Source organism: Alosa sapidissima, chromosome 3 (assembly GCF_018492685.1).
Source record: "Alosa sapidissima isolate fAloSap1 chromosome 3, fAloSap1.pri, whole genome shotgun sequence".
NCBI classification, from domain to species: Eukaryota; Metazoa; Chordata; class Actinopteri; order Clupeiformes; family Clupeidae; genus Alosa; species Alosa sapidissima.
Window position 1 is genome coordinate 38,945,379 of NC_055959.1, and position 26,300 is coordinate 38,971,678.

The 26,300-nt window shown below is 40.6% G+C and overlaps 2 protein-coding genes and 1 long non-coding RNA gene across 8 annotated transcripts; 1 reads left to right on the forward strand and 2 right to left on the reverse strand.

Moving 5' to 3' along the window:
* Positions 1-231: 231 nt before the first annotated feature.
* Positions 232-6,186, reverse strand: LOC121705663 (pancreatic secretory granule membrane major glycoprotein GP2). Of its 5 annotated transcripts, XM_042086809.1 has the most exons (7): positions 5,688-6,186; positions 4,394-4,542; positions 4,086-4,161; positions 2,682-3,092; positions 1,983-2,030; positions 947-1,247; positions 232-703 (listed from the first exon to the last, which is right to left on the reverse strand). In XM_042086809.1, exons 2-7 carry the CDS (start codon positions 4,538-4,540, stop codon positions 688-690), a joined length of 999 nt encoding a protein of 332 aa, XP_041942743.1. In that variant the 5' UTR covers positions 4,541-4,542; positions 5,688-6,186; the 3' UTR covers positions 232-687. The 5 variants fall into 5 exon arrangements, with proteins under 5 accessions (XP_041942743.1, XP_041942746.1, XP_041942745.1 ...); XM_042086812.1 differs by having other exon boundaries at positions 4,086-4,494; XM_042086811.1 differs by having other exon boundaries at positions 1,156-1,247; positions 4,394-6,186.
* LOC121705693 lies at positions 3,103-11,888 on the forward strand. The gene is made up of 3 exons (XR_006030866.1): positions 3,103-3,471; positions 11,700-11,704; positions 11,876-11,888. It is a non-coding gene; the product is annotated as an uncharacterized LOC121705693 (long non-coding RNA).
* On the reverse strand, positions 6,837-17,493 carry LOC121705673 (integrin alpha-D-like). 2 transcript variants are annotated; one of them, XM_042086838.1, is made up of 10 exons: positions 17,374-17,489; positions 14,981-15,013; positions 14,334-14,417; positions 10,813-10,833; positions 10,423-10,541; positions 10,130-10,272; positions 9,706-9,856; positions 9,138-9,288; positions 8,249-8,331; positions 6,837-7,176 (listed from the first exon to the last, which is right to left on the reverse strand). In XM_042086838.1, the coding sequence occupies exons 3-10, from the start codon at positions 14,374-14,376 to the stop codon at positions 7,099-7,101; spliced, it is 789 nt and encodes a 262-aa protein (XP_041942772.1). In that variant the 5' UTR covers positions 14,377-14,417; positions 14,981-15,013; positions 17,374-17,489; the 3' UTR covers positions 6,837-7,098. The 2 variants fall into 2 exon arrangements, with proteins under 2 accessions (XP_041942772.1, XP_041942771.1); XM_042086837.1 differs by lacking the exon at positions 14,981-15,013 and having other exon boundaries at positions 17,374-17,493.
* Positions 17,494-26,300: the final 8,807 nt, after the last annotated feature.

Sequence of the window (26,300 nt, forward strand, 5' to 3'; positions counted from 1 at the left end):
TCTTGATTTTCAGGACAGCCGTGGCCTACTGGTTAGGGCTTCAGGACCGAAGAGTTGCCAGTTCGATCCCTGACCAGTAGGAAAAATGTGGGCGTGGGCAGTTGTTGAGCATGCTCTCCCATGCCCACATCCACAGCTGAAGTGCCCTTGAGCAAGACACCTAACCCCTCACTGTTCCACTGCAAGGCAGCTCACTGCTCCGGGTTAGTGTGTGCTCTGTGCGTTCACTAATTCACGGATGGGATAAATGCAGAGACCAAATTCCTTGTACGCAAGTATACTTGGCCTATAAACCTGATTTACATTTACGACATCTTTAACAGAAAATAGATGGCTTCACTTGACAATTCTCTCTGAAGAAGATTTTAAATGATTCTATTCAGATATACTAGTTACTGTATGTGTCACACAGAGATTTCTCCACAAATGTGTATTTTCAACCTCAAGATTTGGAATTAGTAAGCATTCTTACACCAGTAAAACATGGCCCTTAATGAATAGTGAATGTACACACACACACACACACACACACACACACACACTTAATGAATAGTGAATGTCACCACATATGGTAAAGTGAACCGTGGTCTATCCATGGTCTATAAGAGGCTTCTTCCTTCCCTGAATCCCTGGTGTTCTGAAATCACAACATCTTGACTGTGAGGTCACTCGGGTAGCCCATCTGAATCAGCTTCCCCCTGATCTGCAATAACCAATCAGACAGTCAGATTTCACTAGCCATAAATGGTTTGCCTAATAAGATACACTCTGTAGTTCTCATTTTGTGTATCCCGTATTGCCTGCATTCTTTAGCTACTGGTTCTCTGCAGGTGATGTGGATGAGGGTCAGGGACGTGAGTATAAGTAGGTATGGTAAAGTAAAGTGATAAAGTAAAGATATATTAGAGGTATTAGGTATTGTATGTATTTTAGCAGATGTTTTTACCCCAAGCAGGGGTGAAACTTTTGACGGGTTGAGCCCCTTTCTTCATCATGCTCTATGACAGCTTCATCCATCATGATGACATGATTATTGGGGAGGACGCATTGGCCAGCATTGATCAACTGGTTCATCTCAGTAGGGCACAGCACACCCATACGCACCTGAGAGGGCAACTGGTTCATCTCAGTAGGGCACAGCACACCCATACGCACCTGAGAGGGCATCTGGTTCATCTCAGTAGGGGACAGGTCTCTCTGGAGGACCATACTGAGCCTCAACCTCTGCTGAAAAAGTGTCCTGGGCTCTAGATAGAGAGATAGATAGATACTTTATTGATCCCCAAGGGGAAATTCAAAATTCTATGGTAATTACCAGATGACACACACACACACACACACACAGATAAACTTTGAGGACATTTTTTAAATCTGATACTATTAAGAGTCAACTAGTCTGATTCAGCTGCCCAACATGTCTGAGCCTATACCTCAGGGCATTTCTGAAAGTATAAAAGAAAATCTACACTGCAAAAAATGATATCTTACCAAGTGTTAAATCTTATATTAAGATAAAAAATCTAGTTAGTATTGTTTTTAGTATAAATATACTTACTTTGAGCCCTCTTGTAAGATTATGTGACTCAAAATAAGTCAAAATCTTCTTAAATTAAGACATTATAAAACAAGTAAATTTATCTACCAGTGGAGTAAGTAATGTTATCTTAATTATAAGATTAAAGATTTAAGACAATTTAAGGTAAATTTACTTACTCCACTGGCAGATACATTTACTTGTTTTTATGTCTTAATTTAAGAAGATTTTGACTTATTTTAAGTCAAATAATCTTACAAGAAAGCTCAAAGAAGTATCTTTATAAAAAACAATACTAACTAGATTTTTTATCTTAATATAAGATTATAACACTTCATAAGATATCATTTGCGATGTAATACTTTACAGCAGTGTGGTACAATCAACTATCCACATACTGTAAATTGAAGCACAAGAGGTGTTGCAGGTTTAACATTTAGTCATTTACTTGGAGTGGTTGGAAGCTGGTCGGTTGGAGCAGTTGTTGAAGAGACGTCTGTGTGGCAAATGGAGACATGGTTTATATGAGACTACTAGTCATTTAGCAGAGTTACTCCAGAGTAGGGTACACTGAACTACCTCCAGGCCAGGGGCAGATCCCTGCTGGGGCATAAAGGTGGAACCCCTGGGATTTAACTCACAAACTCCCGGTGTTCCATTTGTAAGCCAAGATGCCTTTTCAGTAGAACAGTGGTTCTTAAATATTTTGTCTGGTGACCCCCCGACCCCCCTCAAAAAAAAAAAAAGAAAAAAGAAATTGGCCAAATTTCGCAACCCCTTCCAACTGGTGAAAATTACTTTGGAAAATGTGAGAAATGTTTTAAGATGTTGTGAGCATCATAGGTCAACACCAACACTGTAAATTGTATGTATATCTCAAATTTTAAACATGTTGGTCTAAAAACATTTTGAACATTTCCTTTGATTGAAACTGAAAATCATATGTGACCCCTTTCATTTTTTGGCAACCCCCCTGGAAGTCCCGCCTCCCAGTTTAAAAACCACTGCACTACACTAGACCACCACCACAATATAAAACATAATAATAATAATATAAACATATAAGTCTAATAAATATAGCAAAACTATACACAATATAATAAATGTATATAAACATATAAGTCTAATAAATATACCAAAACTATACCTGCACAGTATGCCAGAGAGCAGCCAGAGGGCGCCACTAGTTCGTAAACGGAGTAGTTTCCTGGACACGTTTTCACCTGGATCGATGATGATTTGAAATGGCAGCAGTTTTTGCTCCAGTGTCCACAGACGCTCCTGGTCACGATGCCATCTTCTAGGCTGGGGTGAGGACCGTCCAGCCAGAGAGGTGCGTCGGTGCCACAACGCTGTGTAGGCACACACACCTCAGGAATCTGGACGCTCATCCCCAGGTAGAACATCCGGTACCAGCCCAGCCATTTGACGCTCCGGTCGCACTTGTTATCTGATTGGTCCAGGTTGGTGGTGGCTCTCCAGGCTTCATTCAGCACAGTGTGGTTGTGACAAGGATCACTCTCTTCAGCAGATGCAGCTGCTCGAGGGGTATGTAGAACTAATATGGAATTCCAACAGAAAAACACAACACAAATATTTACATTTGAATTTACAGTACATTAAATCATTTAGCTGACATGTTCATGAGGACTAACACTCAAGCTACATCGCAAAAGTAGGGTAAAAAAAGGGTAAAAATTCATGCTACTTTTACAAATATCACCAAGACAACCAGAGTGTGCAGAAGTTTAAGTAAAAACACAGACACAGGGTCTCTCTCTTAGACAGCCTATGTCTGGATGGCATCTCTTAGCCTTGGACAATCCTTGAGAAGACAATTTATGAAGCACAATTTAAGATGTATGGGAGTATGACACAGTTCAGAGATGAGTTCAGCATGACTAATTTTAGTAAGAAATCTGAATAAAAAAATGTTTGTATATGATTTACTTTTTAACAGTAAAAGTTAGAAAGTAATGCCACCTTGTCCAGGAAACTGGGTTTTATTATATTAGATTTCATATATTACAGATTATATTATTAGATTATTGTGGATTCTTACACATCTGCAACAGAAACTGGGTTATATTATATTAGATTTCATACAGTATATTACAGATTATATTATTAGATTATTATGGATTCTTACACATCTGCAACAGAAACTGGGTTATATTATATTAGATTTAATATATTACAGATTATATTATTCGATTATTATGGATTCTTACACATCTGCAACAGAAACTGGGTTTTATTATATTAGATTTCATATATTACAGATTATATTATTATGGATTCTTACACATCTGCAACATAAACTGGGTTTTATTATATTAGATTTCATATATTACAGATTATATTATTAGATTATTGTGGATTCTTACACATCTGCAACAGAAACTGGGTTATATTATATTAGATTTCATATATTACAGATTATATTATTAGATTATTGTGGATTCTTACACATCTGCAACAGAAACTGGGTTTTATTATATTAGATTTCATATATTACAGATTATATTATTAGATTATTGTGGATTCTTACACATCTGCAACAGAAGTAAACCTCCCTTGAGGACAGACATTTTCTCTGGAGTCGTGCAAACTGCTGTACCGTTGCTCTAAAAATAAATTTAAAAAACAACAGAAAGAAAGTCTTTGGTACTTGTCCGAAAACACACACACACGCACGCACGCAACACACTTATACACACATACACCCACACACAAATGCATTAGGGAATATGAACCACATATGTTGCATTTATATGTTCATAAGAAAAGTATGGGGCTGAGAAATCTATCATCAACATCAGTTTCCATGAATGTGATTACTAAAAAAAAAACTTTTACCTTCCTCAAGTGAACAATGAGATGCTTTTCTCCCTTCAAAACAGATGAGACTCTTTCTCCTCGTTCTACTTCTCCCACTGCATCTGTGTCCCGTCTTGCTCCTACAGATTTTACTGGTAAATGAACATTTGTGTATCCTACCTCCATAACTGGATGCAAAAGAAAGGCCGGATCATGCAAATAGGCTAATTTGTGTAGCACATTTTAAACATACAACATGCTTTACATGTAGATTTACAAGAGCTTACAGGGCACAAAAGAAACACACAAACCTAGACATTACCATTCTAAGAAAACAAACAGTTGATTCAGAATATAACAGCACACCTGTTCTTTAATCTACCAAAGAGGACACATGTAACTCCTCTCTTAGTGGCTTCCTATAGCAGCCAACATTACATTGAAATCCCTCACTCCGGCCTGTAGGACACTTACTGGATCTGCTTCCTGCTACTTGAATTCAATGATCCAGTTCTACATCCCCAATAGGCTCTATGCACAACTCCATTTTGGATTCGCTTATACTGGCATATCAAGTTCCTGCTTACAATAAAACATTGGCAAATATGGATTTTTTCTATAGTCATTGTCTTCAGGAATGTTGTGTGCCACTTCATCCAGCAAACGGGAAAAAGGTTTAAAATATTCTTAACCTTAATCAAGCAACTATGTTACTGAACTGGTTACAGTAGATAACTTTAGCTAAGTTGTTCAACTAGCAACAGCCTACTATATTAAAACTGACAGGCCGGTAATCTATCATTTTCTGTCATAGCCTACTGTGTACAGCGTAAACAGGAAGATGATTGCCCAGTAGGAAGCAAATCCAAAATGGAGTCATGCATAGAGCCCATCATCCACTGCGCTCCTCTGATGAGTGCTTTGGACAAAATTGTCTGCTAAATTCCATAACCATAACCAAATGAAAGGTGCATCTCCTAAATATTCTCTTCTAGATCTACGTTGGAAACTCTTTCATATTAGTGTATTAAATGAGGAACATGATGCTGGTATTCTGATTGCGCTGTTATTATGTTTCAATCGCCTATTATGCCAGGAAGGCTTTTGTAGTCAGCTCATTTAATTCCAGTGGAGCATCAGCTATGTTGCAGCAGCTATTGTTTTAGTGTACATGTGTACACAGACTCAGTAGGGTTTTGCACCGACTGAATGAGAACATTAAATGTGTGCATGTGTCAAAGTTGAATAAAGTCGTGCTGTTGGGCATAAACAAGATATTCAGTGTCCGAGTGAACAGGAAAGGAGCAGAATATAACAAGATAACACAGCTTACGCTCCACCAGGCCATTCCCTCATTGGCCCTTCCATCCACCGGGCCATTCCCTCATTGGCCCTTCCATCCACCGGGCCATTCCCTCATTGGCCATTCCATCATGGTGACACCTTTTTGGCTCTGTCTATCCACGTCATCAGTCTCTTAGTCTGGAAGGAAACTTTACAGGCATAATTAAATATCCGTCATATTATGTAACCCAAAAGATTTCACAACAAATGGCAAAACAGGAGGGTTTCAATAAGGAAGTGCATCAGGTGTGGGAGATGAAGTGGATTAAAGCAGTAATCAGTAGACTGGTAATGATGAGTGTGGAATGGGTGGAGCCGGATTGGGAGAGAAAGAGATTGTTACACATCTAAAGCTTTTGGTTCTAAAGGTTCTAAAGGTTCTAAAGGTTTCTAAAACATGTGGTAAGGGCATCAAACACATTGTTGGTCATGAAATGAGTCCACAACAATATACATTATGGGTCTAGTAGTAAAATATACATTATGGGTGTAGTAAAATATACATTATGGGTGTAGTAAAATATACATTATGGGTGTAGTAGTAAAATGTGTTTTGTTTATTAAGAAAGCATGTCACTTTAAAGGTGCTCTAAGCGATGCCATATGTTTTTTAGGCTAAAACATTTTTTGTCACTTACAGCAAACATCACCTCATCATCCGCTAGCTGCCTGTGTCCTGAATACACTGTAAAAAAATGTGATCTCTGTGGACAACCCAGGCTCCGAAAAAACAGCCACAAAACAACTTGGACAAACCTTGCCCATAAAAACATAACAAACTGTTCCAGCAAATCACAGATGAGATGCACGTTTAGGAGAGTTTCAATTGCACAGGAGGGAGGGGGAGGAAGTAGCGAGCTAGCTTTCTATTTTCTTTGAACGCCAACAGAAATGACGTAACCCAGCATCGCCTTTTACATTTTTTAGGAACATTTTTGTGTGAAAGAATTACAGTTTACATAATACATAAACAAGTCTGACCAGAAACACATTTCCAAGTAAAACTGGTCTCTTCCTCAGTCTCTCACTCTGGAAGGAAACTATTCGTCATGTTTATTATGTAAACCAGAAGATACACATTTGGTAAACAAAGGCACCAAAAACATTTGGTTAAAAAAGGCATCTAAAACATTGCGGGTCATGGTCAATTTGGTTTGTTTATTGAGAAAGCATGTAAATAGCTCTTATAAGAGAGAAAATCACTTTAGCACTTTAGAGTAACACTTTTTAGGAACAGGCAAGGTTGGTTGGTCTCGAACATGGTTAGTTACAGGAATATATTTCCCAAACACAACTGTGACACTTAAGATTATGGTAAAAATAAGATACAAAAGAGACAAGCAGGAGACACCCAGTGGGAGTGTGTCTGCTGTCCTGCTTCATGTTCCTCCTCTCTCCTCTCAGGGTTCAACCGTATAAACCCTTCTTAACTCGATCCCAGCAACAGTTATTCCTTGGTCTCTGAGTTTGTCTGCTATCTGAGAATGAACAACACCACAACAAGACAATGAATGATTAAAGCTTTTGATTTCTTATTTAATATGTCTTTAGGTAAAGGGTTAGTCTGGAAATATCCAGACTCTTTCACAAAGTGGTAGTTCTCGTTAGGGAAACGTTTGCAACACCAATCACATTGATCACATTACCAATCACATTGATCAGAGTATAAGTATAAGTATATATACTTTTTTGATCCCGTGAGGGAAATTTGGTCTCTGCATTTAACCCAATCGGTGAATTAGTGAAACACAAACAGCACACAGTGTACACACAGTGAGGTGAAGCACACACTAATCCCGGCACAGTGAGCTGCCTGCTACAATGGCGGCGCTCGGGGAGCAGTGGGTTAGGTGCCTTGCTCAAGGGCACTTCAGCCGCAGCCCACTGGTCGGGGCTCGAACCGGCAACCCTCCGGTTACAAGTCCAGAGTGCTAACCACTGGGCCACGGCTGCCCCTATCAGAGATCCCTAACGTTACTTCCTACTTCGCCTAAACTTTACAAACTGACGATAAACAGCATCAACAGTCAGAAAACAATACATGTGGGTCTACCTTTGCTGTAAATAACTTTCTGCATTTTTCCAACTGCATTTTTTGACGTTTGCAAGTGTTGCTACTTCTGTTTATCACAATAAGTTTAGGTAAAGATTGGCTGGAGAAAACCTGTGAATATACCGCAGACCCAGACGATGTACTGAAGGGAAATTAAAATTGAGCGGAAGTACGTGGGAGGGCAGAGCCAGGCTAGTAAACAGTCAGTTCTATTTGTCATTTAAATTTTCAAGTTCAATTATTTGTCATTTGTTATTTGTGAACTAATAACTACATGGACCATACTTGGAGCCATAACCAGCTAGTGTTCTACTGGGAGAGCCACATATCCATATATACCACTAGGCCGGTCACCACCACCATTTAAAAATGTGTTGTACATTTAATTTCCCTAGACTCTGAATAATTGAGAAGAAGCCATTCATACATATACTATAGATTGTACAGTTGTGTTATCAAGTGCCTAGAGGCCTAACGTAAAGAAAAACTTTACTCACCGGCTTCAGAACCTGCTCCTCAATCTCAGTTTCATTTAGATTTTTAGTTGAGGAAACCCTCAGACGCATACCAACAACAACATCTGTGGGGAGGAAAGGTAGATATGGCTGTGAATTTGGAATGAACATACACATCGTTTTAATCTCGTTCTAACCCGAACACAGGCACGAACAGAGGCATGCACGCACACACCCACACACACACACACACACACCATTCTAGTAGTACCAGTTTTGTGTTAGGTGTTAGGTTTCTGTTAGGAGAGGGTTAAGTTAGGTTATGCTGTGTTAGGGGGTTGAGTTAGGTTTGTGTTCGGAGAGGAGGTGCTCTTGGAAGAGATATCGTCAACAGCAAGATAGAGAGGGACACCACTGCTCTGGCAGGTATTGGTAAAACGTTCCACCATCAGGTAACTACAAGTGAGAATAGTCTGGTAAGATTATGAAGTAGATTTGTGGTAGTTTTGCATCAGTGTTAGCCTGGCTAGCGCCACCACTTCTCAATGAGACGTGGTCTGGGAACCAAACATTCATTTTCTCGTATTTGAAAAAAATGCCCAGATCCGTTTATTGGGTGCCACGGATGTCTATCAAATGCATAGCTCATCATCGTCTTGCTTTCCCCCCTGTTCTGTGATTGGTTCCCTATCTCAGGCGAAAATTTACTCCATGGTCTCCAGGCTGCCTTAGCAGCGTGAATCAAATCGTGCGCAAGGCAGCATGGGAACACCCAGGCTACATCAGTGTCAACTGTGCTGTGTTAGTATTTGCAGTGCAAGTCTGTGAGCTGTTAACTAGTTAGCTCCTTAGTTTTGTAATCTATGTAGGTGTTTCATTCACTGGTGATAAATGTCTTCGCAAGTGCTGATGCATCAACATGTACCCGTACCTGCTGTGGGAATGATGCTCATTTCCAGTTCGGTAGCGATTAGGTCCAGTGCCTTAAAGCTGTCCACTCTAAACACGTGGTCTGATTCTGGAGGAGATGCAATGCTGTTCAGCTCATCTAGAGCTGACGGAATACTAAAAGCATTTCCAACCTGTCACATAGGGAAGATAATTAGCATCTCACATTAGGGGAAATTCTCTGAGGATCCCTGGTTGGCACATCACAGCTAGATTGATTTGGAGAATCGATCTACCAGATGTAAGACGTATCTAAGATGTTCCTTAAACTCAACTTGCTGTGCAAGGTGCCAACACCACAAAGATCAGAGGATCAGCAGTGAGCCCAAATAATAATGGAAGTGGGTGTCTCAACTGTGCTGGAGGTGCTGTGGATAAAACATCTGCTAATTGAACAAATGTGAATATGAACATAATAGCATAGCACTACATACTTCAATAGTGGGTGTTAAAAAACAAAAAAAACAAAAGAAAAACAATATTCACCCAGATGCATGCTACATGAAAAGCGCTATATTATTGCAATATGTAGTTGTTGTTGCACTTCATACCCCAATAGCGTATCTAGTAATATTTTTTCCATCAGCCAGTGAAGTGACGGTGGGATAGAGTGAAGCATCAGAGGATTGGCCATCTGTGATGACAATGAGGATCCTGTTGGCCTCAGGTCTTGCTCCAGCAGAAGAATTAAACACATCTTCCCTGTGTATATAATAACTATTAATGATAATCATACTATCATGACCTCTTCATAAGCAACACACAAAGATACACGGATTATTAGTTGATGCATGTATCCACTTCACATCATAAAATCCCAATGCAGGTAACCTATTCACCATTTTGATGAAAAACATTCAGAGTAGAAAAAAGTGGTAAAAGTTTGAGGTGAACGTCTAGTGTAGGAGGGCAACGGGGCAGTTCAAACGGATAAAGGCATCAGGTTAGATGCACTAGTCTTCATTTATGACTTACACAACTGTTCGGATACCACTTGCAGTGTCTGTGCCTCCGTTTGTCTGGATGATGTCGTCCATTTGATTTTCAAATCCTGTTCTATTGAACTGGGTAAAGTTGACATGGATGGTTGTTTTGGTGGAGTACTGTACAAAGGCAAACTGCAGAAACAAAACGAAAAATGTAAAGTAGATGGAGCAAAATCCCCTGGAAAACGTATATGGATATCTGAACAGTGTATTAATAATAAAAGTTTATTTAAACTGAACGGACACTAAAATAATATCGAGCCAGAGAGGAGTCCAACTCACTAAGGTGTCAAACTCCAGGAGAGCACTGGTCACATTTTTCACAAATGTTTTCATGGTGGTGAACTGATCTGCTGTCACACTCCCAGATCCATCCAGCAGGAAGGCAATATCTGTAGCCTCTGAAGTAGGACATTATTACTGATGATTTGTCTTTTATTATGATAATACTATTTTATTATGGATGATTGTGTGTGGAATGCATTCATGTTGACTAAGAAATATGAATTATGATGCTGTTTATTATGACTGCTCTCCTTTAGTGGTACAGTGGCATAATTAGGTTAATAAAAACAATCAGGTAAAATGTCACATGATTGCAGTAGGAGGTGGCCGCATGATGTAAAATGTATTTTAAATGTCAGACATCAGGATAAGAAGAAGTGTACTTACCCTGGGCAGTAGTGCACCCACCTGTTGGGTAAAACACATGTCATGAGATGTACACACTCATCCCACAATGACTCACTAAAGTAAGATGCTATTGTACTACACGCTGGACAAATACTACAACCTACCAGCCCCACTTCCTTTTTGCAGCACTCTTTCAAAACCAAGAATGGACATACTAGTCATTATACCTCAATGTTCTATGGCTTTCCAGCATGGGCGGACTGGCCATCTGTCATACCGGGCATTTTCCCGGTGGGCCGACGCACCTTTTGGGCCGATAGAATAGGCTATATATAGAATTTCATTTTTTTGGCCAACGATCGGCCCAAAGGAAGGACAATCAGCGGCCCATTGGTTACATTTCAATATTGACACTCGACTGGTCCAATAACAGCTCACGTCAGACCCCACCCCTCCCATTTTGGCTCAGAGCCAGGATTTTGTGAGCGCATCAAAAGTTAATCGAAGTTGCCTACACGAAATTGCGGCGGGTGCCGGCAGTGACAATTGTGCAAAATTAACACCAGTGTAGAAGCTTCAAAAATACAATATTACAAGTAGGCTAGCATATGTCAGCAACATGTTGAAGTTCGTTGAGTTTGAACGAGGATGTAAGCAAGCATACTGTAACAAACTGCACAGTTGTCTTAGAATAGTCTTTATTGGTTACGCACCAAAACACACGAACGCATAATGCCGGGCCAGCAGGGGGGTATTCCATCAACCTCGCTAAAGGCCAAACCTGGGGGGTATTCCATCAACCTCGCTAATGAAGGCGGCGCTTAACAGAAATAGCCTGGCTTGAACTAGCGTAGACTTTCACTTGGGGCTGAAGCCGTTCCATTAACTCAAGTTAGCGGCATCTTGGCCTCGTTTATTCAAGCGAGGTTTAGTTCAGCTTCATCTCTGCTCGTGCACGAGGTAGAAAAGTAGACCAAAACAGTAGATTGACGAAAAGACGATATATGTCGTAAAATTAAGACAATACTAGATGATTTCTGTTCGATAGGCAAGCGCCATCTACAGGATTTTCATCGAAAGTCATCAAATTTAACATCGAGAGAAAAAAATAGATTGCCTACAGAAATTGGAGAATAATGAAAGCATACATTTAAAACAACAATGCTAATGGTTTGAAATCAATTGCGAGTTTGATTGGCTTCACTCTTGAACACATAGACTATAGTCTACAGTCTATGCTTGAACAAAACGAGTGAATGAATAAATAGTATAAACTCAAAAACAACTTTGCCATATATTCAAAACTATATATAGCCTACGTTCTTATATTAAAAGAGTTCACTCCAAATTATTGTCTAGGTGTAGGTGGTCATAAAATAAATTAGTATCAACATAATTGTTGTCTCCCATAAGTCCCAAAGTGTTTGAAATAAAATGATCTGAAATGCAATGGCTTTCAATTCAATTTATGCCTAGTTTTTGATCTGTGTGGCACACAGTTGATTTGACATTCATGAACAATCGTCGACACAAAACACTTTGGGACTTATGGGAGACAATAGGCTATTATGTTGATACTAATTTATTTAATGACCACCTACACCTAGACAATAATTTGGAGTGAACTCTTTTAATCTAAGAACGTAAGCTAGACTATAGATAGTTTTGAATAACCATATGCATATCCATAAGTTGTTTTTGAGTTAATACTATTTATTCATTCACTCGTTTTGTTGAACCATAGACTGTATAGACCTATGTGTACAAGAGTGAAGCCAATCAAACTCGCAATTGATTTCAAAACCATTAGCATTGTTGTTTTAAATGTATGCTTTCATTATTCTCCCATTTCTGTAGGCAATCTATTTTTTTTTCTCGATGTTAAATTTGATGACTTTTGATGAAAATCCTGTAGATGGCGCTTGCCAAATCTAACAGAAATTGTCTAGTATTGTCTTAATTTTACGACATGTATCCTCTTTTCGTCAATCTACTGTTTTGGTCTACTGTTCTACCTCGTGCACGAGCAGAGATGAAGCTGACTTTAACCTCGCTTGAATAAACGAGGCCAAGATGCCGCTAACTTGAGTTAATGGAACGGCTTCAGCCCCAAGTGGAAGTCTACGCTAGTTCAAGCCAGGCTATTTCTGTTAAGTGCCGCCTTCATTAGCGAGGTTGATGGAATACCCCCCAGGTTTGGCCTTTAGCGAGGTTGATGGAATACCCCCTTGGCTGTCGGAAAAACAAAGTAGCCATGGGGGCGGTCCTTGTCATTCCAAGGTGCTCTGAATGCACCATTGGGCACTCCCGTGACGTCACATTGTCGCATGACAGGTCGGGAATGGCGAGTATGTAAAAGTTATTTAATGACCACAAACATTTAAATAATGACAGTGGGTCTAGGTATATGTGTAACATATATATCTAGGTATATAGGTAACAATGTGTAGTGGGCAGTGGAATAACTATTGGTTTCCGTTTGTGGTGACTGCTGACTAAGATAAGGGATGAGATTAAATAGATCCTGGAACTTAGCCTGGTCTGGAGCAGGCTAGCTCCACAGAATAAATCGCCATGGTGATTTATACCATAACATAGCTTGCATACTGTAGTGTTCGGCCGTATGTCTACGTGCGTACCTGCCTGCAATCAGGCTACTTAGCTACGAGTAGAGAATTTCCCCTGTTTGTATATTCACTCCAAGATGGCCTACCATAATTTACCAACTCTGCACTGTAGACCATAAACTGGCTATTTATACTTTTCTGTGAAATAACCAAATGTATTTGTTCAACTTTATGAAGCAGAATTACTAGCACTAGGCTACTTGGAACGTAACACATTTTTGTTTGCACAGGAGAGACAGCGATTAACAAATTGCACTTGTTGCTGGTTACCAATACATACTATATATTTTTGCAAAAACAGAAAGGATGGAGACAGCAAAGCTAGAGATGGGCAGGAACGAGGTCAATTCGTAGATATGCTTGTCAACACGTCAGGAGCTGGATGTGTGGATGAATGAAGCACAAGTATGCTTTACTAATGTTAAGCATGCACACAGTTTAAAGTTACACGGTAAACTAAAAGTAAACCGAAGGTAAATTTAGCCTTTTTAGGGCTGGATAAAGTTGACCAAATGGATATAGGCTGTTAGGCGTGAATAAAGTAGGCTACTTTGTTGCTCCAACTGCAACCCTTCCAACGTTAATGGGGACAAATGTTGAAATGTTCCCGTATTTTGGGTGAGAAACCCCTGGAAATCTCCCTGATTTTCAATGTATATATTTTCAATATATGGCACCAGAAATTCGCTCATAGAATCACATTCGCTCTAGAATCTTTGCTAGTGCCTAGATGACCCTCAGTCTCCACTGAGTCTCTATGAAAGCCACAGCAGCGCGAGATCCTTATTTTACTCCCTTGGCTACTCTGCAAGAAAGTCAGGTGACCCTCCCCTCAACAAAGAATAAAAAGACATGACCCTCCCCTATTTTCCTCCGGTGGTCCATTCCATAAATACCGAAAGGTCCTTTATAAACCGATCTGACAAAGCTTACTCAGTGTCAACATGAAGACACACAGTGGAAGTGGATTAATCATTGTCTGTTTTTATTTCTTTATCCAGATCTTGAGACCTGCACCTGTGAAAAAAACAAAATATATATTATTTAGATGTTCTGTCTATTTTAATTACTGCACAGGGATACCAACACTCCTTCTGAGAGTGAAGTTAAATAGTTGACAAATGTGCTATCCAGGACAATCAAGATAATTGTATGATATTATAGCCTACTTATATTTTAAAGATTTCACAGATAAATCTTTTTCATTAAAATGTTACATCTGTCTTAAATATTATGGATATCATATTTTGATACCCTAGGTGTAGAGACTGTTTGCAATCTGGTGAAAAAGAAAATCTGTGTGTGAATATGCGTGCAACATCACTGTAAACAGATACTCCACACAATAGCTCACTTCCTGGTAAAAACACAAGCCAAGGTCAATGCGTGTGAAAACGCACTCAATGAATGACAATAACTGAAAACAAAAGCCAAACACTAGAGTTTTTTTGGTGATGGTGTAATCCAGATGTAATCAAAGACATGTCGAACAGAACGCAACCTAGGTCTGTATAGGTCCTTGGCAGTAGCCTAGACCTACCTAGTAGACCTACCAATACTACTTAACCCCTCTTACTTACCTTGTCTCCTTCTCTTAGCCTGTGACTGCAATTCTGTAATCGGACGTTAGTTGTTTCTTTGTTTGCCTGTTCCTCATTTTTCTCAATGCAAATGAATATAGACTGGCACACTGGGCAGAAAATAACCAGTTGCTGGATTAATGGGCCAATGTGCTTTTTTTAAGGTGATGATACATGGGACAACTTTTTCATCAATGTTGCTGGGCAACCACATAACCAGTTCTGTGTGTTCTGATCGGATGATAATGACATTTGCCTACTGTGACAAAACATGATTAAAGTTCTTTGAAAAACAAAATGGTGCTCAATATCAATGGAAACATGCCAGAACCACAATAGGCTACATAGGAACACTGTCCAGCAACATTGCTCAAAAAATTGCCGTGTTTAATCAGTTTCAGGGTTTTATAGCTGTGAAAAATCAAGGGGTGTTCATGAGTCCGATTATTTGTTGATAAATAGCACAAACCGTGAGTCAGAAAACAAAACAAAACAGGCACTGCCTCAATATCCTCTCTGTGCAGATATGGACATGTTTACACATTACCACTGAGTAAAAAAAAAAGCAATTGTGAATTTAACTGTTTCGGCGACAGTGATCACAAGACAAGAAAGTTTAAGACTAGGCTAGTTAAAATATTGTAAAAGTTTAAGACTAGGCTAGTTAAAATATTGTGAAAGTTTAAGACTAGGCTAGTTAAAGTATTGTGCACGGTCTTATATGTTGTCTCTCTTGTCATTTTACTAAATTAGGCTCTCTTTTTAATTGTTGTAAATTGAGCGCACAATTTAGTAAACTGTGCACAAAATATAGTAGGCTAAATTGTGCGCACAATTTAGAAAATTGTCTACACGACTTACTAAAGTGAGAGCACAATTTGGTAAAATGAACACACAATACACTAAATTGTGCACACACTATAGTAAAATGAGACCATTGTAAAATTAGGGCATGATTTACTAAAATGGGCGCACATTCTCTCGACACTATATTGCAATGACCCCTCTGAGATCTTGCAGGCTCACAGATTATAAGACTGCAATTAGATTCCTTTAAATTATTTTCCATCGTGCACTAGATGGGCCCTATCAACAGGAACTCAAACGATAGCCTACTCATATCAAAGACATATTTTCGTGTTTCTGCAGCATTGTTTTAATGTGACACCTGAAGCAGTATTAACCTAGGCTAGGCCTACAGGCTACAGAATTATATATTTGGCTTGCATCAGATTTAATGTAGCCCATACAGACAACCTATACTGTCACTGAACAGGCTACCAAATGTGCCCCTTTATCAATATCTTTCATTATAGGAACCGTATGTAAGATTGTGGCCAAAACTGGTACGGCAATCACTTTCAAAATACTGTAGAGTGGTGTATCCCCTCCCCCTCCCCCTCCCCCCTGACTGGCAGAGCTGGCAACCCAGATGCCAAAACACTACTGACTTTGTGATTAGTAGATAGGTTGAGGGTGGCGCATCAGGCCAAAACACAACATGACAACATCAACATCAGTTGGGGGCTGCAACTTCACTTTTTAAATGACAATATCCTGGATGGACTACTGGTGTCAGTGATATAAGTATTTGAAATGGGCCTGATTTCTTAATGTGTGACATATCAGGGCCATTTTATGATTAATTGTAATACATTTCTTACATACGGTTCCTTTAAAGAGTAGCCTAGGCTATATCTAAAAATTCCATTATCAAGTTGATAAGAAATGCTTCATGTGGAGATTAGATACAGTAATTTTTGTGCTTTTTTTTTACCCCCCCCCCCCCCCTTTTTATCTGGCTTTTTTGCTGTTGTTTTTTGTTCAGACAGGAGGTACAGTTTCTACTGTACCTCCTGTAGTAAACAGTATAAAGGGAAAAAAACTTATTTGCTTTTTATTGGAATGCTTTTGAATGTGAACATAACATGTAGACATACAGTTCCCAACAAAGAAGTCTATGCAGTTTTTGTAATGTCAACAATAGCCAGTATTTTGAAACCTGGTGTACTTTGAATGACTGCATGTACCTTGTGAAGTGAAAACAAGTGTTATTCTTTGACAGAATAATTTCATTTTGAGTCAGATTTCCAGTGTTTTGGTAAAGTTGGTGTGTGCAGAGAAAGATGTGTTCTGTATTGAAATGAAGAGTTAGTATATATTTAACAAAATGTGTTTTTGAGAAGAAAATTATCCATTTGGCCAATTGTGTTTTGTAGGTGTGAGTCTGTGTTAAGAGTTTAGAAAAAGTATCTGAAGTATGGGTAAGCGCTTTTTAGCGATTGAAAAAAACTGTAATAAGCCAGGTTTAGCCTTTAGCAAGGTTGATGGAATACCCCCCAGATCAGACTTTAAACAAAACAGAATAAACACAAATAAGACATTGCTCTTACCGTCCCTTGTTCTGAGAAGCTTTCAACGTCTAATCCTACTCCACCTGTCATTCCAACCACGATAACAATAGCGGCTAGGAAATTATAGGCACCTCCCAGATGAAGTATGCAGTCATGCTACTTTGTGATGCACAGTCACAGACCATTTACAGACGGTCAAAAATGTGGTAAGCAAACATGCGCGGATCTACGGGGTGGCAAAAGGTGGCAACTGCCACCCCTGGGACACAGTCTTGCCACCCCTGTTGCCACCCCATTTATAAATCAGATAATATTTTTTCAAGTATATTTTATGTTCATACATGTTGGAATGTGAGAAGGTGTGAAACCCGCACCAAACTCGTCTCAAACAGAAATCGCCGATTTAGAATCCCCCGCCCCCTCACAATGGTTTCACTCATCACCATCAGAGCAGTGACCCCCGCTAAATTTCACCATTGGCAGCAGATTGCACAGTGCTTGCAACTATGTGTCAACTGTCTGTAGGTCTACAACAAAGTGGTAAGTTTGACCACCAAGTCGAAAAAGTCCATAATCAGACCCACAGTCAGTCCATAAATCAGTTAATCCGGCAACAACCTCACTGTTAGTCTACGTCATTTACATCCGCAAGCGAGACAGCGGTCGCAAGACTGTCTCATCGAATTTTTCGATGATGTTCAGGTCAGATAATAAGGGCATGCTCATGCGTATCTTAACGTTTAACGTTTAAAGTCTATTTGTGTGTTTCGCTAGTTTATAACCTTTGATTGTAAATACGGCTGTCGATGTCAACCCATTAATACACGTGATAATTCAACAAGGGTTCTCAAAATTGTCATGCATCCACTTTCCCTGCATCTATGACTATCCAAATTTGGTCGACATGTCAAATCAAACTAGAATATCTAATCGGTGTGATGCTGGTGGCGGTTGCGTTTTTCTTTTTCCTTTCTTTTCATTCGTGGTGTAAATCAATCTACACAAATAAAAGTACAGTTACATGACTGAAATTCTACTCAATCACAATAAGTAAAAGTAGCCTACTATTTTCAAACAAACCCTACTCAGAGTAGGCTAGACTAGACGTTTGATGATGTCAAAGCACATCACATATGAAGCTTTGTGCATGAGTGAATTGCTTAGATTCCACTTAAATCGTCCAGTTTCATTGGGTGATAGATTTCAATCATTTGCTGGTAGATGAACCAACAAGCTGAGGCCAGCACAGGAGTTTGTGTCCTCAAGAAATTAACATGTTGCTTGTTCACTCGTGTTTGAGGTCATTTCTTAATAGGATATTTATAAAGGTACTTTAATACAGTATACATGTACTTCATTATTCACCACTTTGTGAGTGAGTGAGTAGCCTAAATTGTGAATGGCAAAACATAATTTTGCACTAAAGATCAGGGACTGAGGGGGACTGATTTCCATTTAGGTTCGTTCTGAGCAAAAACATTATTTGATATCATAATATTATAATACCTATATAATATTAGGTCTTATAATATTATAAGACCTAATAATAGCCTAACTTAAAGGCACAGAAAATGTCCTTGCTTTAAGCCTTGCAATAGCCTAACCTATCATGGATTTGATCAACTGGTCTCTCAACGCAATTGACACCATCTTCTCGACGAGAAGTTTGGGTTCGGGGGAACCCGACTGCCCTGCCGGAACGTTCGCAGCTGGCTACTCGATGGACGCGTGGGAGAAGTGGCGGGTCGTGTGCCTGGCGGCTCTTTCTGTGGAGGACATTGAAGATATCTACCTATTCGGAACCATGATAACAGGTCTTATGCTGATTGGATTAGGCATTACCCTGGTTTATCGAGGAAATCTAAAAACGATGACAGCTGTTCAAAGCCCCGTAAGGCTGCCCGTATGATTGAAGCAGTGGGCAGAGCCGTCGTCACCCAGACTGGGACTATCAAGCATTTGATGGATACCAGGATGGATCAGATGGATGCTAGGTTGGATACTAAGTTGGATAACATCATGGAGAAGCTCACTGCTTTACAAAGGCAATTGGACCAGTATAGACAAAGAGGGTAGACGTGCAAATTGAATGCGGCTACCCGCCCCAAGACCAAACAACTACAATCTTATCTGCTTTTGGCGCCCCTTAACCAGCACTGGCCTCGGCCAAGGCCGCTGCTGGAAAACAACTCCCCCGGAAGAAGAGCACTGCAGCGAGACGCTCTTGCATCCCTTTCCCCACCCCCCACAGACACCTGCTGATTGTGGACTCTGTCTGGGACATGACCAGGGCTGTCTCCATAGCAACTTGCTGTGTTATCGCTTTGACAATCCTGCGGACTGAGGCACTAAGACTTTGGCACCAGGCGGAGCACTTCACCAGGCCTACACATACATCTAACACAGATACAGACATGCAGTCACCACCCCCTACCCCCCATCCCACGCCTTCGCCGCTTGTACCCCCCAGTCTGTCAAGCGGGTCTGTGACCAGCGCCGCAAATGGCTGCAGGACCAGATGGCTGCCTGCCTGCACTGGTATCCCTCCATCCCCCCACTCACCCCCCTTGTTGCAAGCCGTGTGTCTCTTATGTTGTGTAATGTTGTGTAAAGTGTATGTGCTAATGTTGCTGAGGTGCTTTTTTTCCTGTTCCCACACTGTACTCCCCACAGGAGCATAGTCTGGGGGTTCCACACTGTACTCCCCACAGGAGCATAGTCTGGGGGTTCCACACTGTACTCCCCACAGGAGCATAGTCTGGGGGTTGCCTTTTTTTCCTCCTCCCCTCTCCTCATGTTATGCTGTATTTTTCTTCAATGCCCTGTCTTCCTGCCCTGTCTACCCCCCTGTCATATTGTATGTATGTATGTTTGTATGGTCAGGTTGATGGTCAATTTCACTGGTACTTGTGACTATGTGACAATAAAGTTCTATCCTATCCTATCCTATCCTATGTATGGTGCTACCAGCATGACAGGCCTATAAATATTTGCCTAGTGTCTCCGGTATCTTATTTCACAAATTGTTTCAGTAATTTAGACATACTTGGAAAAGGCAGTTAGATAGTGTTGGATATTAATATTCTTTTTTTATTTTTTTATATCAACTAGTAGTTCTAGCCAATTATGCAGGGGAAATACCGATTCATAACATCTGACTAAATTCATCTTATAAGGGGTCTGGGGAACACTGTATGGGCAGGTGACTTTCCAAGCCTATGGAGTTTTGAATAATATTCAAACAAAGGTTAATCGGAATGATAAATAGTTATTAATCGGTTATCTAAAATTGAAAATGACGTTTTCACTCCGGAACAGGTGAAATTGGTTTTGCTCCCGTTTTCAGTTACGTCCTTCCAAAAACTGTGTTCGTTTCCGGTTTTCATTTTCATTCTTTGAACCGTTTCTAATCCCTGCTAAAGATATTTGGCCTTTAATTGTAGTGGGGGTTGAAGTAAAAACCTTCCAAAGAATTAAATAATTGAATTAGATACCCATACCCAGTACTTAGTTACTGTCCACCAGTGTGTGTGTTTGCATGTTTATTAGTGAGGTGGTAGATTAATAATTACATTCTTGTTATGTACATTTTAAATTGTTGTATTATAATAAATCCAAAAAGAATGTTTTGACTAAGAAGGTACTTACTTAGTCTTTATTGAATCAGATGGAAATGTTTTGAAAGTCACAGTCATGGTTATCATTGCAACAATCCTGCATTAGAATCTTGTTTCAATTCAGATACCTAAATCTACTGATGGCTTATTTTGTATGACTAAATTTGTCCATATTCCCTCAAAACTGTGCACTGTGCCACGCCCCCTCCCCCCTGGGAAACAAAGTCTCACTCCCTGCAAACTTCAAAACTTGAGAGCCCTGGTGAGTAACATAACATGGGGGTGAATGGCTCGAGGGAAGAAGCTCCTCCGTCTAGCCAAGTCAAGTCAAGTTACTTTATTTTGTCCCCCAATGGGGCAATTTGTTTTGCAGCAGATAGTACAAATCATACACACAGTAAAAGAGGTTGCCTACCTTGCAGGCATATAAAAAACAATAAAAACAGTAAACAGTCAATAAATAGTAAGTCAATAAAAGGAATAAATAAATAAGAAAACAAAAAAGGAGGGGGGGTGTGAGGCTCATCATATCCAAAAGTATGAGTGGGGGTGGGGGTTATCTATGGTTCTTTATAGAATTTAGAAGTAAAATGGCTGCCGGTATAAAAGAGTGTTTATATCTGTTAGTTTTAAAACTGGGGAGTTTAAAGCGTGATCCAGATGGCAGCATCTGAAATTCAGCCTGTAAGGGATAGGAACTATCTGACCGGATAGATTCAACCCTTTTTAGCACCTGCTTCTGGTAAAGTTCCTCCAGACCTTTCTGCTTAGAACCTGTGATACAGCTGCTCATCTTAATAACCTTGGAAAGGGAGTTTTTTTGTATACGGTGATGGACCCATACCAGCAGATTAAGGAGAAGGTGACAACTGACTCAACAAATGACCTATAGAAAAGGGTCATCAAGGTCTTGTCCACATTAAACTTAGCCAGCTTCCTAAGGCAATGCAGGCGCTGCTGGCCTTTATTGCAGAGCAAACTAGTATTTAGCTCAAAACACAACTTGTCATCAATAATGGATCCTAAATACTTGTACTCATTAACAACCTCTATTTCCTGACCATTTATGCTAGTTTTCACAATGTTACAGACATTTCACCTAAAATCAATACACATGTCCTTAGTCTTTAAGGCATTCAGTTCAAGAAAGGAATCCTGACACCATGTTACAAAATGGTCAATGACCGGACCGTGTGAAGTTTCCTCGTTGTTCAGTAAGCTGACAATGACCGTATCATCAGCAAACTTCACAAAGTGTCGGTTATCAGTCACAGAGCGACAGTCATTTGTGTACAGAATGTGGAGGAGGGGGGGGAGAGCACACCCCTGCGGTGAGCTAGTTGATGTGAGGGCCGAGTCAGAGAGGTGACCATTGACTCTGACTCGCTGAGATCTATTAGTGAGGAAGTCTAATATCCAGCCCACCAGGTTGGCCTCCAGTTGGAACTGATGCAAGAGCTTCTCAACCAGCAAGTGGGGCTGAATGGTGTTAAAGGCTGACGAGAAGTCCACAAACAGTAGTCTGGCATGGTTTTTATTGCCTTAAAGGTGTTTGAGGATGAGGTTGAGTACTGTTACAGTTGCATCCTGGACCCCTCTATTGAGTCTATATGCAAACTGTAGTGGGTCAAGGAGGTTGTTCGTCCTAAATGTCAGTTCTCTTTTGATCAGATTTTCAAAGGACTTATGGGTCTGTAATCATTTAAAATCTTTTGGTGGCTATTCTTTGCAACAGGGACTATAGTTGACTGTTTCCATAAGTCAGGGACCTTCTGTTGGCACAAAGATTGATTAAAAATATAAGTAAAAATTGGGCCTAGCTGTTCTGCACAACAAGAAAGAACACGGCTGCCAATGTTGTCTGGGCCCGGACTTGTTTTGGTTTTACAGTACTTAAAGGTGTTCACAACACTCTGTACAGAGAAACAGACAGCTGATTGGGACAGGGACAGTAAAGATTGTTTTTGGTCAACAATTTCGCTGCTGAAGTCATGTTTGTCAAATCTTGAATAAAATTGATTTAGTTCTTTGGCCAGGGATATGTCTGAGGTGAAGCCTTCCAATGCCACATTTTATTTTGTTTTGTCATTTTGACCCACCATTGTTTTAATACTGTCCCATACTGAGCCTAGGAGGTTATTGCTCAGTTTGTTTTAGTTTATAGTCCCATTTTGCCCTTTTGATTTCACATTTAATCTCCTTTTGGATGCTGTGCAATTCCTGAAGGTTATTTTGTCTGAATGCTAGCTCAACAAGTCTTTAAGTTGTTTTCTCACCCATGGCTTGTTATTCGGGTACATTTTGACAACAGTTTTAGGAATTACAGTGTCTTTACAATATGCAACCCATGAGCTGACCACTTCAGTCAGTTCATATATGTCCCGTGAAGATTTGACAAACTCCTCCCACAAGGTACAGTCCAAACAGCCTTGCAGGGCCACTGTAGCCTCTTCAGACCAGACCTTCACTTGCCTGGTATCCACTTCCCCTATCTGTAGGCAAGTGTGATATGCTGGTATAAGATGCACGCAGTTGTGATCGGCAGACCCCAGGGGAGGGAGAGGTACAGATTTGTAGGCACCTTTGATGGAGCCGTAACACTGATCAAGAATCTTCCCGTTTCTGGTTGGGCAAGACACGTATTTATGAAAACATTTTAATATTTTGTTCAGTAAACAATGATTGAAGTCACCTACTGTAGAATTAGTTTGGGGCATCGGGGGACAGTGCCTGTAGTTTCTGAACAGTGCTATGGATTAATTCTAGGGCAGTGCTTTCATTAGCCTTCGGGTGAATGTAAACAACAGTTACGAAAATCTGTGGGAATTCTCTGGGTAGATAGAAGGGGCGCATGGAGACAGAGAGCAGTTCAATGTCTTTTGTACACAGCTTTTCTCTCACTAGTGTTTTGTGTTTTGCACCAGCGCTCATTTATGTACAGACACACCCCACCCCCTCGCCACTTGCCAGTGGTCGCTGCGACCCGATCCATGCGAAAAGGCGCACCGAAACCATTCAGTGCAATGCCAGTGTCCGAGTCCGCTTCTCCCAACCATGTTTCCGTCAGGGCCAGGATACAGGCTTCTTTCAATTCATGTTGGTATCGGACATGGGCTTGCAATTCATCCGACTTGTTTCGTAGGGACTGCATGTTATAGCAAGGATGATAGAGGGCAGTGGAACGCGTGACAGAGGACACCTCGCTCGCTGGCGTAATCCACCTCTCCTAACCCCGCTTCCTTGTTCTCCGACGAGGTGTGTTGGTAGAGCTCCCGCTCGTTCCATATTGGCATTTGATGTCAGCAATGTTCGGGAGGATTAGATATAGAGGTGGCCTAGAGTTCGCTGGTTGATCGAACTTCAACAGGTAGTCCCGGCTGTATAAAATCCGAGACTGAGAGGTGCCGCACCAGTGTTGTGTCGTCCGCAAACTTCACCAGATGGTTGAAGCTGTGAGTGGTTGTACAGTCATGTGTTAGCAGTGTGAAGAGCAGGGGGCTGAGCACACACCCTTGAGGGGCCCCCGTGCTCAGGGTCAGAGTGCTTGAGGTGTTGTCCCCGACACGTACTGCTTGTGGTCTCTGCAACAGGAAGTCCAGCAGCCAGTTGCAGAGGGAGGTACTGAATCCTAGCTTGTCCAGTTTGCTGATGAGTTGTTGTGGTATTATGGTATTGAATGCTGAACTGAAGTCTATGAACAGCATTCTCACATATGAGTCTTTATTGTCTAAGTGGGTGAGGGCTGGATGGAGGGCAGAGCAGATTGCATCCTCCGTGGATCGTTTGGCTCGGTATGCAAACTGGAAGGGGTCCAGGGTGGGGGGTAGGGTGGCTTTGATGTGTGACATGACTAGGGTTGGGTATCGTTTGGGTTTTATCCGATACCGGTGCTAAATCGATACTTTTAAAATGGTGCCGGTGCCGAAACGGTGCTTGAACCGGTACTTTGTTTTTAAAATGTTTTAAATTAAAATGGTCTAAAGCATGAATTGCTTTTTTTATTGATAAGACACATTGATAAGAACATGAAATTGATCTGTTGTATTCAATTTACTATCAATATTTCATTGCTCCTACGAATAATACATTTAAATGTTAAAACCGCTTGCCATGCATGCACACACAATAGTAGGCTAAGCTCTACTTTCAAGTTTACCCAGTGTAGGCGGTTTGCCATACGTATGTTAAAACCGCTTGCCATAAAACTGCCAGGTCATGGACAATGTCATTTGCAAGCAAGCTAATCTAACAGGGACTCTACTTTCCAGATAATTCAGTGTGTTCCCAAATGCTTCAAGAAATGTCATGTCTTAACCCATAACAAGCAATAGTTTTGAACATGCTAGGCTGCATGTCGGTGTTGAAGTGTTTAGATTCCCAGCGCTAGCCTAGTAGGCATTTTAACAGCAACTATGGCTAAGCGCTAACACTAGTCAGCTGAGTTTAATTAGCGATAACGTACGGAGATGGATTCGTAGCCTCTTAGACAGCTCAGTTACCCTGGAAATCCAGAGTTCTCGCGAGAGCACAATTTGAATTGTGCCCGCAAGACATAGATATATATACTGACTAGATGTCGCCTTGACTACTGCTGTTCGTTGGAACGAATGCGTCAATCGAGACGCCATCTTGCCGCGGTGATCCACTCCTCTATAATGCATTAACGTCAATCTGAGCAAAGATCTAACGAAAATAAAATCACCATAAATCGTCAAAATCTCCAGCAATTATCTAGTTTTTTGGGTTGCTCCAACTGACAGGCATGTATTTATGGTTGAGTCTAGAGAAAACTAAGCTTTTGACGATAATAAAGATACATTTTACCCGTCTAGCCCCATAGACTCCCATTCATTCTGCACTAGCTAGCGGTGGCCCCTAGAGGAACAATGAGTGAACTGCAACCAGGTTCGATACAATGAAAGTAGACAGGCTCTCCGTAGACAGGCTCTGGTTGAGGCCACATACCTCTCGTCTCGTTTACTCGTATAAGTTGTAATCTTGCCAGAAGTTGCTGTAGATCTGTAGAACATTTACTTCCGTGCTTTAACGTGGTCTGCTACGTCATACGCCAGTCGTTACTTTTTTAATCATGGGCCAATGCTATGGGCAAACGAGATGTAGCTTAATTCACAAATGACAAAGCCATGAGAAAAGTGATTTTCTTACGTTTCAACAACAACGAAACCGAGTTTGCCATTATTGTGAGAAGTTCCCAAATTTGTCGCTAATCACTAAAAAGGTTTTCTGTCGCTGGGGATGGCCAAACGTCGCTAAATAGGTAACACTGACAATAAGGGAGAACTAGTTTAGAGCTTCAGATCCCCGCTACAAGATGGCGGCGGTGTTGAC

Coding starts and splice junctions, on each gene's coding strand:
- LOC121705663 (XM_042086809.1), bottom strand. CDS start 4,540: ATGGAGGTAGGATACACAAATGTTCATTTACCAGTAAAATCTGTAGGA. Junction 4,162..4,393: donor TCATTGTTCACTTGAGGAAG/GTAAAAGTTTTT, acceptor ATTTATTTTTAG/AGCAACGGTACAGCAGTTTG. Junction 3,093..4,085: donor TTTACTTCTGTTGCAGATGT/GTAAGAATCCAC, acceptor ATTCCATATTAG/TTCTACATACCCCTCGAGCA.
- LOC121705673 (XM_042086837.1), bottom strand. CDS start 14,376: ATGATTAATCCACTTCCACTGTGTGTCTTCATGTTGACACTGA. Junction 10,273..10,422: donor TCCTGGAGTTTGACACCTTA/GTGAGTTGGACT, acceptor TTGTTTCTGCAG/TTTGCCTTTGTACAGTACTC. Junction 9,857..10,129: donor AGTGGTATCCGAACAGTTGT/GTAAGTCATAAA, acceptor TTATATACACAG/GGAAGATGTGTTTAATTCTT.